The sequence below is a fragment of the Acanthochromis polyacanthus genome, chromosome 7, assembly GCF_021347895.1.
Source record: "Acanthochromis polyacanthus isolate Apoly-LR-REF ecotype Palm Island chromosome 7, KAUST_Apoly_ChrSc, whole genome shotgun sequence".
Lineage (NCBI taxonomy): Eukaryota > Metazoa > Chordata > Actinopteri > Pomacentridae > Acanthochromis > Acanthochromis polyacanthus.
In genome coordinates, this window is record NC_067119.1 from 24,833,108 (window position 1) to 24,853,104 (window position 19,997).

Genomic DNA, 19,997 nt, shown 5'->3' on the forward strand with positions numbered 1-19,997 from the left:
GCTTTTATTAGTATTGTAAAAAGCTACTAATCACAGCACTCAATTACTTTACACTTTTAACACTATATATAAATATACTACTGACTACTGGGCTGAGCTCCCCGTCCCACTACCCTTCACGCTTACCCCAGTAACCTTGTCTACTGTCATGCTTTGACTGTTGCGGGTTTGTTTGTTTTTTTCAGGTTCCTTCTCAAATTGAATCTTCCCAATCTTGGAGGCTTCATTTTGTTTAATGAATCTTTTTTTTCATTTCACTCTCTGCCATCCCGAACCCAAATGTTCTCTTCTTTTTTCCTTTTCTTCAAGTCATGCGAGCCGAAAAATGGCGAAGCCTGATGCTGCCATTGGCAGGGCAGTTCGAAATCAAATTTCATTGTATATGAAAATGTGCAATGACAATAAAGTTGATTCTGATAATGTTTTTTGAGGGGATGTGATATACAGATGTGTGACAAACTAAAGGAAAAATTTGAATCCTTCAACAAGGGTTCATTACAGTAGAGATCTGGTGACTGTAAAGGCCATATCATATGATTCCTGTCATTTTCATGTTCGTCAAACCATTCAGTGACCTCTCGTGCCTGATGGATGGGGTATTGTCATCCTAGAAGAAACCACCCCCATGATAGGACAAAGGTGATCACTCAGAATAACCCTGTATTGATTTGCAGTGAGTCCTCCCTCTAAAGTGGCAAGTGGACCCAAACCTTAACAGAAAATGCCCCTCACAACGTAACAACAACCTGTCAACTGTGAAGACCTCACAATCAATCAATGAAAAAGGAAAAAAAAAAAAGTGTCCAAGATCTAACACATCCGGCGTTAAGCTTCAAGTTTCTCAAAAAGTACATTTGGGGAAGAGTTTTCAGTGTTTCTATCTTCTGTTCGATGAAGCAGGGAAGTGTGACCAGGAAACATGGTAAGAGCACATCGTTACACTCTCTGTGAGTCTGACACAGACTGAGAGGACAGAATTAGAGAGGAAAGCTTGAAGGTGAAGAATGAAGATGAAGGGGAAACTGAAAAAATGATCAAGAAAAGCAGGCAACAGAGAAGGTGAAGTAGACAAAGAAATGAAAGGACACAGCCATTTAAGACAAACATTGGGGTTTACTCATCCCATGCATATCATTGCACTAAGTTGACATTTAACATAATGCATTAAAGCTGCTTAAGTGATTCAAACCTTCTTATTAGGTTTTCCATTTGGATCTGTCAGCCAAAATCAGGCTGGGAAAGACATTGCTTGTGTTCTATTTGTGTTTAACAGCATCTACATGGGCAATTTAGATCACATCTAAAACAATGCATATTGTCTCATTTGACACCCAATGCCCATTATCATTCAGCACCCTAAGAAAGTATTCTGACCTATTGGAACTTTTCCCCTTTTACTGTTTTTAACATTAAATCATGTGCAATGTAATTTGGCATCTTTGTCAAGATTTACAAAAACACTCTTTCATGTCAAAGTGAATGCAAATTGTTATAATTTCCAAATGATGAATTTAAATTTACTTGAAAGGACATTCAATGACTTCAAAATTTTCACGTGTCCATCCCCTGACTGATGTTTTTCAACATCCTTTTCGCAGAGTCACTTGAAGTATTTTTTGTGTGTGTGTGTGTGTGTGTGTGTTATGGTGTAGCTATAGTCTAGAGGAGTGATTCACCAAGTGACTGGACTGTCCAGAAATAGGTATCTTTATACTACAATCACTTGAGACACACTCACTACACTCAGATGATCTGAATTTCACTTGTTGTGTGAGTTTTAGCACCAGCTGGGTACATCTGTGATGAATAGGTAAGTCACTTTAAAGGAGGTGAATACTTACACAAACATTTATTTAAAATGACTTCTATCTGCTTTCACTTTGACATGAAAGAGTTTTGAAAGTTTATTGAAAACTTGTGTCTAAAAAGTCAAAGTAAATTTATTGCTTTAGAGTTGAAAAGCAATACTTCTTATGTGAGAGAACAAATCTAAAAAGGAGAGCGCTACCAATAATGGGTCATTAGATTATATGAACTCCTCTTGTGATGTAAGAGAAAAGAACGATTTCTGAGACTTCAGTTGGTGTTCGTACTGGTCCCTTCAAACCAGATAGTTTTTTTTTTTTTCTGTGATTCAGTCAGTGTCTACATGTGATGTGACTCAGGTTAAAAATAAGATTGTCCCAAAACCTGCTGCACTCCAGAGGTTATCTGGTCTATGTTGGAGTCATCACTGCCAGTAGAGATGAAATTGTCACCATGAAGAAAGACAGCCACTTGAAAGCTGTGTCAGATATGTCGACCCACTGCTGGACTACTTTGTCTGAATATCAGGATCGACTGCGTCAAAAGTTGCTCTGAGGAAACTCACAGGTCGAAATACTTAGTGGAAATAAAGCAGACCTAAGGCAGAGCATTTGCACAACATTCAACCATTAGTTCAACTAATTTATTGCTTGTTGTTGTATTTGTCTGAGGAAGACAAAGCAGGTTCAACATACCCAGGATATCTTTTTGTCGTTAGGCTTCATTAAGCCTGGCAAGTGCAATCATGTCAAGTTAGCACACAGTAGAGGTTAACAAGTCATTGAGTCAACCCAGGTTTTCTGAATCTAGCTGTGTTTACATGTGATGCGATAAGGGTCAGCACCTCCAAGTCTGAGACCACGTATCTCTCCTGGAAACCAAAGGATTGCTACCTCTCAGCTATGGAGGAGTTTCAGTAGCTTATGTCCTTGTTTAAACATGACAGCAAAGAGGACCATGAGATTGACACAAGATTGGACTAGCACACGCAGCAAAGCAAGTGTCAAACTGGATCGTTGTGGTAAAGAGGGAGCTGAGTCAGAAGGTAAAGCTCTCGATTTACCAGTGAATCTTTGTTCCAACCCTCACCTGTGGTCATGAGCGCTGTGTGATCCCAGAATGAGGTTGTGGCTACAAGCAGCCAAAATGAGTTTCCTTTGCATGGCAGCTGAGCTTAAACATCCGGAGGGAGTTTTTAGTGGTACTTCGCACCTAAAGGAGGCAGTTGAGATGACTTGAACATTTGAAAAGGATGCCTTCTAGGTGCTTTCTTTTGGTGGTATTTCAGGCACACAAAACTTGAAGGAGACCTCAGGGTAGGTCCAAAATTCACTGAAGGAATTATGTATCTCATCTGGCCTGGGAATACTTTAGGATTCACAAAGAGGAACTTGTACACATTACTGGAAAGACAGACATCTGGCATGGATGGATGGATGGATGGATGGATGGATGGATGGATGGATGGATGGATGGATGGATGGATGGATGGATGGATGGATGGATGGATGGATGGATGGATGGATGGATGGATGGATGGATGGATGGATGGATGGATGGAGAAGTGAACCATACCCACCTCCCTGAAAACCCACAATTAAACTTGAAATTACCTAACCCCTAACCCCTGCTTTCTACGAGAGGTGTCTGATCACAGCAGTTTACTTTTTCCAGTCTTCATTTGAAACTTGGTTACTTCACTAGTTGTTAAGACAGTTTCGGTTTCTTGAAGGCATATTCACAAGAAAACCTTTGTTCAAGCCAATGATGAGAGAGATTCACCTGGACAGTAATTTCATACAAAAGTTAATTTGGGGGTCCTTCTGTCTTCAGGGTGACACTGTTTCTCTCTCTGTTTCTCTCTCTCTATTTTGTTATTTTCTCTCTAGACAGTAGATCCGTGCATTGCCAATCATGTAATACCTGAAACTCACAAGTCCCTGTCAGTCCAGTGCTCAAAGGAGAGATAGAGTACACACACACACACACACACACACACACACACACACACACACACACACACACACACACACACACACACACACACACACACACACACACACACCACACACACACACACACACACACACACACACACACACACACACACAGAAATCTATAAATGCCAGATTAGTTTTAGTGCTTGCCGATCTAATCTTCTGAGTCAACAGAGCAATGCAGACACGGCTCAGTGTCACAAACCACTATAATGAACAGTCACTCCTTTCACCTCAGTACTGCAGAGTAGACTGCCGTCTTCAACCTAAAGCCTTTCTTTGGCACTCTGTTCAGTATTACCAGACTTTTGATTCATTTATTCAATCTTTGATCAAGTTAAGTAACTTTTAGGGGAACTTTTTCATACTGAAAGGTCTTCAGAGGTGCATGTAAAACATATTCTAATATATTTCAGCACTCATCTACCTTCAGTAAAGGCCTACATTAATCCTAACTATGCAAATATTCATTTTTGTAATACAAGCACAAACCATAGGGCTTCTCTGATTTTGGTAAAATAATTTCCCCCTGGATGGATACACAGGAGTTTGGATAGGCTTAGTTCATGCTAGCTGTATCTGAAAGCTCCTGCGAGTGTTTCAAAATGTGTCCAGCTTGAATAGAAAAATCAAGCCTAGTGCTCAGCTGTGTGGATGGAGCCAGTGAGTTGAAACAGTTAATTGCACAACTAGTAGGTCAACCTTCTCCATTTTGTCCCTCTGTCTTTGAAATGAGCCTCCAGAACTGACATATGCACACAAATACTGCAGCACAACATGCCACACTCCCCTGACATAAATTCTGCATTAGCCATTGAGAACCTCATGTTGCCCTAGCAACATAGACGGAGTCTAATTACTGTCTTGCGGGTCGGAGTAATAAAGCTCGATTCACAGTCCAGTGGCCCCGGGGCCCCTGGTAATGGCTTTTATGGCAATCATTATTGACACACCACTACACCAGGAAATACATATGAGGATACGCTGAGCCTCAAAGCCCGGAGCTCATGGCATCAGACAGAGGAGCTTCAAAGCCTCAGTTCAAAGGGAGGGTGCAACACGGGTTTCAGATCAACAGATCTCCATTCAAAGATATCTATATTTACATAAATAAAAAATATCTGCATTTCCATAAAAGAGGCAGCATTTCCTATTATGGGGTTTTCTAATTCTAGGTTTGTGGATCACTCGGGGTAAACACAGAGGATGCTGGATAATGTCTGAATGTGCTCTACTTAATATCTGCTCCACAAAACATCGATGTCAGCAAACCAGTAAGCATACTGTGTTGAAGGTATGGCAGATTTCGATTTCCTTAAATAAAGACATGACATTATAGGAAACTGATATACTTCTAAGAAATACATTAAGCTCCAGGCAAACTCAGGGCACTACATCCCACAGCAAAAGTCAAAGAAGGTGAATGTTTAGACGGCTATTTGGTTTCTAAATTGATACGATGCGATGTGCTCGCTCAGCAGGGGATCAAACTATGATTAAACTGTACATCTACAAGATGGTAATAAATCAGTGCAAAAAAATATGAAATCTTGTCTAAAAGAACATCGTCTGTGTTTAAAGGTTCCATACTGTGCTCCTTTTCAGCCAATTAATGAAAATCCCACATTTTCAGAAAGTGTCTTTCAACTTTCAGCTCAAATTACTGCAAAGATGATTCATTTTACCATGACTGAATAACCCCAGTACTTAGTTCTGTTTTGAACTGGCTGCTTCAGTGTCTTTAGCTTTAAATGCAGATGAGCTACATCTGCCTGTGCCCCATTCAGAAAGAAGACTCTCTGCATCTGTGATTGACAGCGCCGAGCAAAAGAGCTGACCACATGGGAGTTGACACAGACATGAATAAGCATGAGATCAAGACTTCCTATGAACTTCTTCTCTGAGGGACCATTGGACATGGAAATATCGCCAGATCCACAGCACAGCCGCTGTTTTTAATCCATGCGTGTGGTGAATTTGTCAGACTTCTTGCTGTTATGGAATTAGTTGTTCAGGAAATGGCTCTGAAGTGGCTGCTGGGTAACTGTCTTAATGGGCTCTACAGGAATGAGAACAGTGAGTGTCTTCAAATTCTCACAGCTTTTACTTTATACCTCCAAGTTTTTATAATTTACAAGACACAGTAAAAACACAAGAAAAATGAATTTTCACCATTTGGGACCTTTGAAAGCGGAACATTGAGAAAAGCAGCTCTGTTTGTCACAGACGGGGGTGAATATGTGAGAAAATTTTAAAGCTCTGGTGATTTTTAGGCTCAACTTAGTTTTATAATCACGAGACGTGTTTTACCCAATTCTGTCTGCACTGACTTTAAGTTAGATGAAAGTTTGAATTTACCAGCTGAACTTCTGGCACATAGTTTGATTTGCATAGATGTATTTCCAGTAAGGAAAACGTTTAGCATCTACACAGAGTAATTCCTGGGAGTAACTCTGAAGAATGTTGTTCAGAACTGAGAAATAAACGCTGTGTGGCCAGCAGAGATCTCATCGTTCAGTCTGGCTTCTGAAATCAATACATGGCACAAAAATCAGTGGAAAAGCTAATGGTTTTTCTATGAGGAGTAAGGGAAATGAAAAACTAGCATTTCTTTCAGCATACTAAAAGGCTATAATCTAATGTGAGCTGTCTAATGAAAAGTGTGTTGGCTGAGGCATGACTGAGCATCTCTGAAACATTTCTGACTGCCTCTCTCTCTCCAGTGCTGTTCCTCTCCTCCTCTGTCTCAGCGAGGATAAATTAGCAGAAGGAATTCAGAGCGAGGCTGCTTAGAGGAGGGTTTAAAAAAGCTTTGATCAGGACCCATGCCGGTAATCTGACAAATCCATAAGGGGAGCAACTCGAATCATGTTCTTTTGTAAGAGGTTATATATTGCTTTGGCAAACCACCATGCCATGTGCATGAATATGTGTTTTTTTGATCATATCATGATAATTACAAGGATCTAATTATTTTAGTAATTAGGTAATCTTAGTAAATTGTATGTTGTGATTTTGATGATTTAGGCTACATGACTGTTTCCTTTATATGTGCATGTTGCTTATTATGTGTAGAGCACATGTGCATGTTCATGTGCAGATAAGAAAGTCCTGGTGCCACTAGTTTATAATCCGGCACTCCAGGTAGAGCAGATTTGACTATTTTTTGCACTTTGCATGGAAATGTGAGAGGATTTTGCTTCTATGTTATATGCCTGCCATTCAGAAATGGTGCGCTGGCCTAAAGGGCAAGAAGCCCAGAGTTTAATTAACTGGTTAACTAAGAACAGTAGCATGGTGAAATAATGAAAAAGATCTTCTCAGTTAATTCATTAGACTCTCACAGTGTTCTTTTACAGCTCATTTAAGGAAATGAGAGAAAGGATTACAGAGCTGTCGCAATACCTCTCATAAAGTCCTACGAAGAGAAAAGAGAGGGGATGAATGGGTCCGCAGATTAGTAAGATGTATCTGAGAGAAAGAAGAAGGGATAAATAAAAGCCCAATTAAATCTAGAATTTTGATGAGGTATGATCACATATTTTCTGACACCAATGCAAGTGTTCTTGTCTTTGTGGCATTTTCAAGACTGCAAGAGCAACGAGCAGCTCTTGATGCTGCAGGATGTGGTATTTCATCTACCCAAATCTTGTCAGCTCATTTTTTCTATTTTTAGTCATTTAACTAGACAAAGGCAGACAGTACAGGCAAACTCACTAATAGTTGGGAGCAAGTTGGCAGGCTGAAGCACAAAGAGTCAACTCGAGTCAAACGGCAGCGCTGGTGATGAGCGTTATAAGGTCAGAATACGACTTCCATCTGGCAGCTTCTCCACGTATACTCGCACCACATACACAGATAATGTCGGTAAAGTCAGCTGTAGTAGTTTCCACAGCAAGGTAAGCTGAGAAATTATCACCACAGCAACAAAAGTATGCCATGCGACCTTATCAAAGGCACTCCTCCTGCTGTCCTTTTCCCGAACTTTTCCTTTTTCATGGCCGATTCATTTTGCCATTTCAATTCCCAAGCCCGAAAAGTTCACCATCCACATCATCCCTCTGAATGGTATCTAGGGAAAAGATCTCCTAAGCTTCGACAAAAAAAAAGGTCAAGCCTCACACCACAGTGTGTGTAAGAGAGTGATAGCAAAAGAAAGAAAAGGTCAAATGAATCACTTTCAATGGTACCCAACACCCTTAGATGTCTAAAAATCACTCTATCAAGCTTCCTCCGTATCACACTCACGCTGTCCCATATGGACATTAATGCAATCACATACAAATGAATTGCTTTCAACCTCCCAAAAGATGCTTTGTCTTCTCAGCACGTTCTACCGCTACATTAACACCTCCCACCGTGTTCTCTGCTTAAACAAACTCGACATGATACTCCGGGTTGTTTCCAAGCTACTGTTGCTACGGATGTCAGTCAACACCCTCCTCTCACACACACTCACACAATCACTGCCATCAGATAACCCGCTTATTTGTACTACCGGCCTGCCACTGAAACGTGTGTTAAGCAGATTAAAATGTTGAAGTCTTAGCTGTGCTGGCATACCAGCAGCCCAGCATCAGGTATGTCATGACTCAGCCCCACCAGGATCTAACAGAAAGTGGTCAAAATAAAGTCTCAGGTGTGGCACGACAGAGAGAGACCAGGTACAAAGTGAGGACTTGGTATTCCTGGCTTATCTTTGACTCCAGGGCAGTGTGAGGACTGATGTGTTCACATTTCCCCACATCTGTCTCATTTGTCTGCAACCCACTAGTCTTTTCCAGGTGACTCTCTCAATTCCATCTTCTCAGAGCAATTTCATTTCTATTTAATTACTTTTAGATATTCACCAGCGTTCCAACAAAGTGCAACATCCCTTAAAAACTGTGATAATTGTCCAAATACCCCAAGTTTATGGACATAGTTCTCATAGATTTCATTAGATAACATTAAAATTGTATGTGATCATGTAAAACCGCATCAGCAGTTACTTTCACTATATATGAGTGCGCTCTGCATCAGTCGTAGTCTTCCTTTGCTTATGTCAGGATGGTGCTTTGTGGATTTTTCATTTTGTTTACCATTAAAAATACTAAAGCGATGACAATTCAGCCATTAATGGCATGTTTACCAAAACAGCTGTAAAAAGGCTTGGAATGCTAATTGAACTATTTTTAGAACACCTGTCTACTATTAATATACATTTTCTGTTGATTTTTCTATTTGTGATGATAGCGCTGTAATGTAACATTTCATCACAAGCAGGGTTCGAAATAGGGCTCTGCAATATAATCAATCATGATAAAATATTTTATTTCAGTTTATCTAATAAAGGTCAATAAAGGTCAGGGGGAAAAGGGTTTATCTTTACCTGCTTTAAAAAATACAAGCATAAAAATGTGAAATATAAGGAAAAAGGAATGATCTCATGTACATACATATAAAATAAAAAGCGAGTAAAATCCGGAGGTGCAAGGAGGGCGACTAGTGAAGCTCCTGCACTGCGGAGAGGTTGAGCTTTAGAGTGACTGGCCAAGAGCAGATGTCAGCGGACACAAAACCTGCACCAGCCTCCCCACGCATCCCAACATGAAGGGCAAACACCAGCACACTACAAGAGGACAGTGGTTTACAAACAGTCCATAGATCCTGTGATCCATGTTCACCCACACTGTTGACCCTGGTAGTGAAAAGGACGCCTTATGATAAAAGCAGTATTTAGAAATAACATACTAAAACATGTGCTGTTGTATAATTATTACAGTAGTTGTAACTTACAGCTGCAGAGGACGGTGTTACAGATGCAAGAATATTTGCAACTTTTCAGTTGTTTTTTTTTTTGGTTCAGAATGTGTCTTTTGAGGGCAACTAGTCAAAACAATAAACATGATTACTCTGGGTACAGTAAAGGCAATGAGTCTATATTACCTTATTTGACAGTTATTTTTGACTATTTCATTTTTTAGAAAAATGTCTATTATGCTTGAGCAAATGAGGCCCTTAACACTTATTATTATTTTGGTTCTCGCTAAAACCTCTCAGAAGGGCACCAAAAGCTTGTGTATGTGGGTAAAATCCTGCTTTAACATTGGATATCTGCCAGCACTCAGTCTGATACTATGCTGAACAATAATAGGATTTTAATTATCAAATATTCTACCACAGTGAAATTAAGAATGTTGCTACCGGGCCTGGGGCTCACAAAGGAAAGGTTATACAGCCAAAAATAACGAGCTTGTTAAAAGACCCAAAAACTCGAACAGAAACAACACAAAGTTTTACTGAGATAATAATAGCATTAGTAGCTTTCAATAAAATACAAATGTCTTCATTGGACCATCTGTACTCTGCATCCTACTTCACACTTTGGATTTAGCATTACCTTGCAGTGGCTAGACACATTGCCCACATATGTTGGTAAACTCAGCTATTGTGAGTCTCAGTATCTAACAAAGCTGCCATCTCACACAATTTCATATTTATATTCAACAAAACATTTGTTGTGCTCAATGGTGCCTTTATTTTTAGTCTTTTACAGCATGAGCCACAAGGCGGCACTCCAAGCTCTGTACCAGCAAAGCAACACAAACTGTGCATTTTGGAAAACAAAGGGCCATGGCAAAGGGCCTAAATGCACAAGTAAGGCAGCTCTAAGATTCACAAATGTGAAACTAGCTACTTTGCATCAACACCTGTGAGCAGCAAAAAAATAAAGCTACAGGCCAGAGACATACCTTTACCAAATGAGTCTTTCAACATCATTTAGGCAGTGAGGGCAGCCCTGTGGGCCTGTAATTCATCTTCATGCCATAGTGTCTTTGCACAGGAATCACACTGCCACAATCTGCACGCTGCCAAAGACCTAGAAATCTCTGCACAGTGCACAGTGGTACAGTGACACGCTTCATTTTCAAACTTTGGAGCAGAGACTTAGCATATTTTGCATAACAATAGCTGAAAGTACAGATTCAGTTAATACTTTACTCCTTTGATATATGCTTGGTTTGTCAGGAACGTACAGAAGAAAGATAGTTTGAGAAAGCAATTTAAAGCTTTCTTTCATTGATTTACTTTAGCACATAGACAGGTTACAAACCTGTATAACAGGGTAACATTTCTTGGGAAACACACATGTCAAACAGTTCTTTCACCAATAAGAGCAACAACATTTTAGATTCTCTCACAGCTGTTACAACATTTGTTTTCTGCTTAGTGTTTCTGTTCACATTTCTTACTACTTCTGAGCTACAGTCTCACTTGTTCCTCCTTAACGGTTCACGCTGGTGGTTATCTCAGTTCCTGGCGTTGGCTCTGTCTGTCAGTACAGACTGCAGCTACCTGAACATTCAAAAAGGAACAGAAACAGACACCTTATTCTGAGATAATGACAAAAACCAGCAAATACTCTAACTGCAGGGACCACCGAAGTGTTTGAAAGGTTCTTTCTTATCTGTATCTTCATCACTAAAAATAAAGCCCTAGGCCACTCGTGCTCCTGTCCACACACCATCTACAGTCTGTTTAAAATCATATTGGTCCACCAGAAATGCTGCATACAATCAGATTGGTCAACAAAGCAGTGAAAATGAAATAACATTATATGCTGCAACTGTCCAAGGACTGCCAGGTACTGCCTGATTTCGTATGTCAATAAATCAAAAAATTCTTGACAGAAAGAAAGCTGTACAGGATGGGGAAGCCTCAGTTCAGCACTCATACAGTCAGAACTGGTTTCCTCAGGGACAGCGGGCTGTTGCCACTACGCTCCGTACCCATCAATGACTGGCTACATCAGAGGCTGTACAGTTGTGCACAATTTGTATGTTTGTTTTCAGCTCTGCATGATATGTGTAACTACTGAAACAAAGAGGTAAATCTCTTGCTTGTGTGAACATACTAATAAATACTAACATTATAATGTAAAACTTAATTCCCATTCTGTAAATATGTGTTGCTGCTGTGATCAAACAGCATTAATTTGAGCTTTGCAGTTGTTGTTTCTGATCAGCCAGCAAAGCTTTAAATTCCGCTCTGTTAATATAATCCTTGTAATAAGAAAGTCGGTTGCATTTTGTTGTGCTTGACTTTTTAGTGGTTGGTGATGTTGTTCTGTGTTGTCAGACATGACTAATTGCTCAGCTGTTAGATGTCTGTCTTCAGCTGAAAGAACTGCCACAATTCCAACAAAATGTAGCTGATCTAACAATATCTTGAAGTTTTTCGGAACTAAAATATGTTAAAAGTAATCATTTTCCTGTGTGTGCTACCAAGCAGAAAAGAGCAAATGCCAGATTACCTACTTTAACTGACAGAAACACTTTAAGGTGTGTGAGCCTCTGATCTTTGTTCTAAAAGCATTCATCTAAAACAACTTGGTGAAGCATGCACCGTTTCCATAGAAACCGACTCTTTGGCTCTTTCTAACCTCTGCCACATGAAGTAAAATCACACTCGGGCTCATTATAATGAGAATTCAACACAAGCATTCACACATTTTCAATTTTGTTTCCCTTAGGAGCGGAAGATCCAAAAAAAGAACAAATTGAATTTTCAACGAAACTGAATCTGCTGTTTTTCATGTAATGATGTAGTGCAAAATCAGTAGAGCTGAGTGCACTTGTTAATTACTTATTATTATAAACGTCTGGTTTGTGGTTCAGGTGATTTTTGATTTAAAACCAAATAAAATCAGTATATAAGCATGAAAATACCTCCAGTCAATAACTAAGAAAAAATATATATATTTGAAGAAGTTCTTCAATATTTAGGCTTAGTCAACATGAGTATTTTTTCAAATGGAGATTTTTTTTCTTTGTTCTCAAAAACACAAAAAGAAATGCTAAATCTTCATCTACACGAAGGTATAGTTGAAGCACTGTCAGCAGTACGGCAAAAGAACAAACAGCAAAGTTACACTACCTCTAAAGCAATGTTGGCGAATCAGAAGCCTGAAAAAAATGCAAAAATGGTTCCAGATGGCAACCAACAATGACATCTAGAGGAAGGGAACAAATAGAGAAATTATTTCGTATGGACTGAATCTGACAATTTCTTCATCAATATAGTGAAAGAGAAATTGTACATTAATGTGTGAACATGTAAAAAGTCCTGTGAGGTTAGAACCAGGACTATTTTGGCCACACAAAATCAAGTCATGTAAACAAATGTGATAATGGCCAGCCCGGTCTCACGGGGATTCGTGAAACTGTCACGTCAGTTTGTGTTTCGGTTTCGTGCGCACCAACACGATGTCGTCATGTTTTTCGTGCCGCTCACCACGAGCGAAACCCGCTGTGGTAATCACATCTGAAAGTGGTTTATACCGGCGGATTCATGACGATCTAAGCTGTCCATCGGCGTTTGCGGCCGCCGCTGCGGCCGCCATTGCGGTCGCCAGACATCCGGCCGCAGCAAACGCCGATGGACAGCTTAAATCGTCATGAATCCGCCGGTATAAACCACTTTCAGATGTGATCCGGCCGCTGCAGCGGCCGGATGTCCGGCGGCCGCAATGGCGGCGGCCGCGGCGGCCGCAAACGCCGATGGACAGCTTAAATCGTCATGAATCCGCCGAATTTGCATAGGAATTTAAAGAATGTCCGGCGGCCGCAAACGCCGATGGACAGCTTAGATCGTCAGGAAACCGCCGGTATAAACCACTTTCAGATGTGATTACCACAGCGGGTTTCGCTCGTGGTGAGCGGCACGAAAAACATGACGACATCGTGTTGGTGCGCACGAAACCGAAACAAAAACTGACGCGACAGTTTCACGAATCCCCGTGAGACCGTGTTTGTAATGGCGCATACTATACTATCATAAGCCAAAATTTCCTTCCTGCAAAAGGAGTTTTCAGAAAGGTCTGTTTTAAGTCATCTGCATGTGGACGAAAGGCCAGAATGTGTAGAAAATATATATATTCTAAAGCACCCCTGTACATGTTTCAGTGTAATATGTCTATTACATCTGTAGTTACTCTGCAATAAATGGCAAACAAAAGTGAAGTCAGCTGAGAGAAAAAGTCAGCATTGCTTGTTTGCACTCCAATCATCAGACGAGCAAAAAATTTAAACTTACTGCTCTTTGCAATTGGTTGTATCGACAATAGCTGTAAAATACCTGCATAGGCAGATCCGGAAATACTAGCAGCAGGTTGGTCAGCATAATAGTTAACAAAATCAAGAAAAACTGGAAAGGAACAGCAGCATCGCTTCACGAATCAACAAGAATTACCAAATACAACTCATTTAACGGACTGACGTATGATCAACAAGTACGAATACGGAGAGAGTGAGAGTGAAGGATGGATATATCAAAAGATAGCAGATTAATTTAATCTTTCAAAGCCATATTTAATTTGTGGAGGCAAAAAACATACAATTGATGACATTTCCTAGGAGTCCAGGTTTTATTGACACCCTGTATAAAGTAATGTTAATGAAATAAAAAGGTCCAGGAATTAATCTTAAAGAATCTTTAGTATAAAGAACACTGTTAGAAATCCTGTCAAGAATGAATTCAAACTCTAATCAGAAATGAAAGAATTCCAATTAAATGAATTAAACTGTAACTATTACTATCATTAGTAGTTATTTAGTGAGCACTACCACTACCCTCTGCTTGCTGGAAGTTCTCTTTGAAAACCATGGAAACACAGAATTTTTTTCACTGAAAACAGCCTCCTGCTGTGACCAAATTTGCAGCCTTACCGTTTTTGAAAGGGTGTATGCTGTCTGGTGTAACTTTTAATTAGTTGTTTTTTCCTTTTTTCTAACATGAAAGGTATCTCGAAAACACATAGTGAGAGGCCATGGGTGTAATCAGAGCAACAGAAGACCTTTTAGAAAAGGAGACAACTGGGTTATAGGAGCTTTTGATAGCACACTCCCTCACCAGGGGTGATCACAAGGGGAAGAAATGTTTGTTTTCAAGACCATTGTGGTCCCACTGTGACATGAGATGAGGCTCATTACAACCGAAGCATCAGAGTGATGGTGTGAGCTGCAAGGCTTTAACACCACCATCCCATCTCAAATTGCCTCATTCTCTAAGGGAGAGTCCTCCTGACATACTGGTTCACATATTAAAACATTTACACTGTCAAGCCCACAAAACCCACATAAACAGACAGCACACATGCAATTTGAACCTGAAAAACATTTCTCCAGTCCATTTTAAAAGGACAGGGGATTTTTCTAGCTGTACTGAGCAGAAGGCCCCTGTTATCCACAGATGGCTTGATGAACTGCAGGGCATTCACATGGCAATAAAGAACGATTCAAACTGACACAAAGTGAGACACACACTTTATCACACAATCTCTACAGACTCTCTTACCCATACAAAGAAGTGAGGGTCTAGGAAGAGGAAAGCATCTTACATTGGTACACCGTAACAAACATTGCAAAATAAATACACTTAGGTGGATGGCTATATTGATTCAGAACCACATTTTTAAACCTAAGTTGTTGTGAAATTCATCAAAAATATGAAGCAACAGCTTTGCTTTTCCCAAGTCTTGGCTTGTGTGATTTCAGTGTATTTCAGTTGCTTACAATACTTGCCTTGAGCCATTCAAAGCAAATCCAGCACAGAAAAAACATCCGATTCCAAACCAAAGGAAATCAGGCAGACTGAAGTTCAAGGTTTGTAAGAATTTGGATAACACGAAAACAGCTGGGGAAATGTCACCAAAAGAGTGCAACACTTGTCCAAACAAGAATGTTGGTGGTGTCACCAAACATGAGATTCATTTTAGAAAGTGCCAGTTGCTTTAGGCTTGTCTGCATGAGCGCTAAACCCAAGGCGACTCACACCAACATTAATGTTCAATGAGCAACATCTTCATTCAGATTCAGTAAACTTTATTTGTCCCCAGGGGTCAATTAAAAAAAGAAATGTAGAGCAGGCAGTTAAAAAAAAAAAAGAGATAAGTAGCATAAATGAAGAAATGGGGATAAATATATAGACAAATGTAATGCAAGTAATATAAGAATTAAAAACGAAAATGAAAAGAAAGAAAAAATGACAAAAAACACAACTTAGTAACATACTAGTGCAAATATGACATATTTAGCCCTGCTTCTCCAGCTACAGTATTGCATTTGAATAGTATTGAATCACCAGCATCCAGTATCTCCATGAATACGCATTACTGCTCTTAGACATGTCAACATGTCATACCAGGAGAAGCACAGGCATAATCCGTACTATGAACTAGCAACTGCACTCTGTTCTGTGCTCTGATTTTACAGGTACTGCATCACTGAGAGCTCTTGCAGCTGAACAATAATTGTTTGGTTTCACCTGTTCTGCGCTGTGACCAAACAACATATCTTGCAGCTCTGTAGGCAGACGCTTTTTCCCTCTCTGGTCATTCATTTAACCCCTAAAAACACATATCTGTGAAATAAAGTTACATATTTATATATTTTTTCCAATAAATAATTCATTTCTGCTTTAAATGGCTTAAAAACGGTTGCTTTATCTACACTGTCATCTTCTAGAGTCCCTGATCGCTGCTGCTCGAGCACACCAGCTCACCTTCTACTAAACTGCTCTACATTACCCAATGGCAAGCAGCAACATTGGAATAATTAAGCTCTACATGTTTTAACTGGATACCAATTCTAAAGAAGTGCAATGATACCAAAAGCCCCGCCTCACAAGTTGATTCCTTAGGTTTGGTAATATCTGAAACCTCAGAAGACTGAATTTCTCTTTTTGAGACAGTCATCAGTCCACTGCAGGTTCAAGGTGTAAATGCTAAGCCATGGTGTTTACTCCTCATTTTGCTGATAATATGATTCCCAGCATGTTAAAAAAAAAAACACACACAAAATGGGCATGTTCACAAGCATGAAAATAACTTCTGAACTATAAAACTTTTATGAAAACAATAATCAATTTTGAATGACTAGACACAAACATCAATGTCTCCTTTCTTTGTTTGCTTTTTGCTTGTTTCAGACTTAACTGATGCAAACAGGTCTTTGTGAGGCATAGATTTCCAGCCCTGCAGAAACATACAGATTTCCACAATGGACTTTAAAGAGACACATTTAAATCTACAGTGATTCAGTGAATCGTCTTAAAGCTCTTTTAGCTCATTCTCGCTATCTGCCTCGGCCTCAAATTCTCCTCGTCTTTTCTCCTTCGCCACTATCACTGCGTAGTGGATTCTCAAAGTGCCTGTTGAGTAATTCTCTATCTCTCTCTAAACTTTCTCCTTCTCACTTTCAGTCAGTCACACACAGGATCGCTGGTGCCCTCAGTCGCACACACACCGACAAATAAAAACACACCTGTACATTAGAGAGGACTAATGATTCAAAGTGTCTAATGATTTGAGACGAGCAGCGGTGTTGCACTAGTATAACATTGTGATTCATATCCAAGCAACACAAATCCCAGAGGAGCAACCTTAGCTTCTCTTTGCACACACACAGATACAAACACATCAAGAGACAGACAGGAGAACACATATTTGTTCTGTTAGATAATATACTATTTTTGTTTTAGACATCCACATACATTTATATTTACACAGTAAACAAAACTGACTGGTAGCGACGACCTGAGAGTATACATTGCTAAAAAGGAAACTTCCTTTGGGATTTTTATATCTGAATATGTGCACAATATAAAACAGCACTGGTTACTGGGGCACAACTAAAAAACCAGAAATGGATCTTGTATCTCCGTCCGCGCATGTCTCTGTCTCCCACACATCTCCCAGCTCAGATGCTGCTGCCAAATACCGCACTACAGATTGGCTAAGTGTGATGGTCCATGAGCACCAGCTTGCAGACAGCTTTAGTTATTCTGACCTTGATCCATAAACATCAGTGAAGTTCTACATTTCAAAAATAGAGGCGATGGGACCCCAGATCCATCCAAATCCAGGCGAGTTTCATCGTAGCTGCAGCAGCTATACAGACAATTTCCCACCAGCTTGACACATGCTGCCAAAAGACAGCGTATACAAGGACCCTGGCGCTTTGAAGCAGGTGCAGGAGAGAGAAAAAAAAGGTGGGAAATGGAGTGAAATAACAAAAAGAGTAAGAAACATCAAGACTGAGTCTGAGTGTATGTGTGCAAACAGTTTTCAAAGCAATCAGAGGCTCTTCTTTCACTATTCTCTCAATGTCCAGCGCAGCTAGACAGAACATTTGAAATGTAATTTAACAAATACTAGGAACAATGCTGCATCCTCAAATGTATTTTCACAAGTTTTGCGCGTGCAGTGTTTTTCCTCCAATCTTTCAGCTTTTTTTTCAGCCTTCTACAGAACTACAGCACCACAATTCTGGTGCTGCAATTTGTTCTGACATTCAGGCCATGTTGCTTTATTTAATGTTTATTTGGCCACATTTATCCTCCAGAAAGTTATCAGTCTTGTTAATGGTAGCCATCATCTAATTCTACCTGATTCACAACTGTGAAAGAAGATGCAAACATGAACAATGCTCATTATACACTGTATTATAAAGAAATGGAACTGACAGTTGCATTTCAAAAGATGTCAGACTTGAAAATGGCACATTTCTCAGAGTCACCTCATCACCAGGTAGGTTATTTCATTGGTTGAGTCATTCTTGCATTCTACAGTTGTGTCTTCTTTTTCTTTTTTCCCCATTTAATTTCCACTGGGTGCTGAGGGTTTTTACAGACTGGCTCTTTGGTCATTTTGCTCGTTATGTACAGGAAGTACAGACACCATAATCACCAACAGCCTTTAGATAATGTGTTGTGGCTGTCCTGCAGAAAACTAGCATCGATTGTTGAACATTGTCGGACATGTAGCAGTTTGAAGCGTAAATTGGCTAAATTTGTTAGCGAAATTAAGTTTACATTACAGAATATGTGGGGGAAAAGTAAAATATAAAAAGAAATTACATATTGCTCTGATTGCAGTTCCTTGTTTCTAAGGTAACAGCTGATGAAATCTAACATTATGCAAAGCTACAAACAACTGCACAATGATTAAAACAACAACATTCTACATGGTGATGCTAGAAGTTTACCAAGAGGAAACACAGAAAAACTAATCTACCGAGGATAAGTCATGGTAAATGAACCAACAAGTTAGTCTTTCAAATTCCTCCACCCCATTTACTCCCTAATCCCTCACAGATGCTTAACTCCCTCCCAGGCAAGGTGCTAACTTGACAGCAGCCTTTCCTGTTCCATTTCCCTCCTAGCACCCAGGTCATTGATTAATCTTTGAGGGAACAAGTAGAGGGGGCCTGTGTATCCTCCAAACATCTTACCGGTGGCTGCTGAGAGTTGAGCACCCCCCTCTTGGTGGACCCCCCTCTGGAGCTGAGCCTCTTCCACGACTCGGAGAAACGCCCCCTCGTGGTGGAACGTCCCGGCCCAGACGTCCCGGACGCGACAGAAGAATCGTCCCGGGTGGAGAACGGCCGCTCCCTTCTCAGCTCCCTCCGCTCTGCCCACTTCTTCTTGGAAGCCATTGGTGTCAAAAGATTTTAGTCAAGAGGTGTGAAGTAGGGCAGCCACACTGAGTTGAGGAGGCTGTTCTTTAATCAAGCTGGAGCCACAGGTGGCATCTTCACCTCATTCTCAACTACCAACTCAACAATCTCTGAGTCTTCTTTTTTAGTTTGAGAGACTGAGCAATTTGCAATTTCTGGCTCCTTTCTCCCTCTTTCTTTTACTTTCCCCCCCTCTTCTGATCTGTTGATGTAACGGGGTTGTGAAACAGATCTTCACCTGCACGGCTGCACTCTTCTTTTCTTCCCTGTAGCCTTCCTCTGGGAGGAATGAGAGTCAGAGAGGAAGGTGGCGAAGCAGAAGGTGCTGCCTGCACCCTGTTGCATGTGCCGTTACTGTGGCTCAGCCGTTGATGCTTTTTTCCCTCCTCGCAGTGAGAGAGACACAGAGAGAGAGGGAGAGAGAGAGGGAGAGAGAGAGAGAAATAGGGGAAACAAGGCAAGAGAAAGAGAGAGGGAGGGAGAGAATGAGAGGGGGTGATGGAGGGGGGTTGGAGATATTCAGGTCTGGGTGAAAAGGGGCTTCAAGAAAGAGGCGAAATAGTAACAAGAAGGAGATGTGGGGAGAGGAGGAACAGGGAAAAAGAGCAAAAGACAGCGAGACAGGTAGAGAGAGGAAAAAAGACAAGGCTACCAGACAAGAAAAACGTAGAGAAAAGCAGGAGTCTCTGGAGTGCAG

At 40.4% G+C, this 19,997-nt stretch overlaps 1 protein-coding gene across 4 annotated transcripts in view; it reads right to left on the bottom strand.

Annotated features, from left to right (window-relative positions):
- trpm3 (transient receptor potential cation channel, subfamily M, member 3) overlaps nucleotides 1–19,657 on the bottom strand; it is a 147,409-nt gene extending 127,752 nt beyond the window's left edge. For all 4 annotated transcript variants that reach the window (XM_051950770.1, XM_051950767.1, XM_051950768.1 and 1 more), the window contains exon 1: nucleotides 19,076–19,657. In XM_051950770.1, coding sequence (XP_051806730.1) covers nucleotides 19,076–19,279 — 204 coding nt within the window. In that variant the 5' untranslated portion in view covers nucleotides 19,280–19,657. The remainder of the gene's footprint in view (nucleotides 1–19,075) is intronic.
- Between the last annotated feature and the right edge of the window lie 340 nt (nucleotides 19,658–19,997).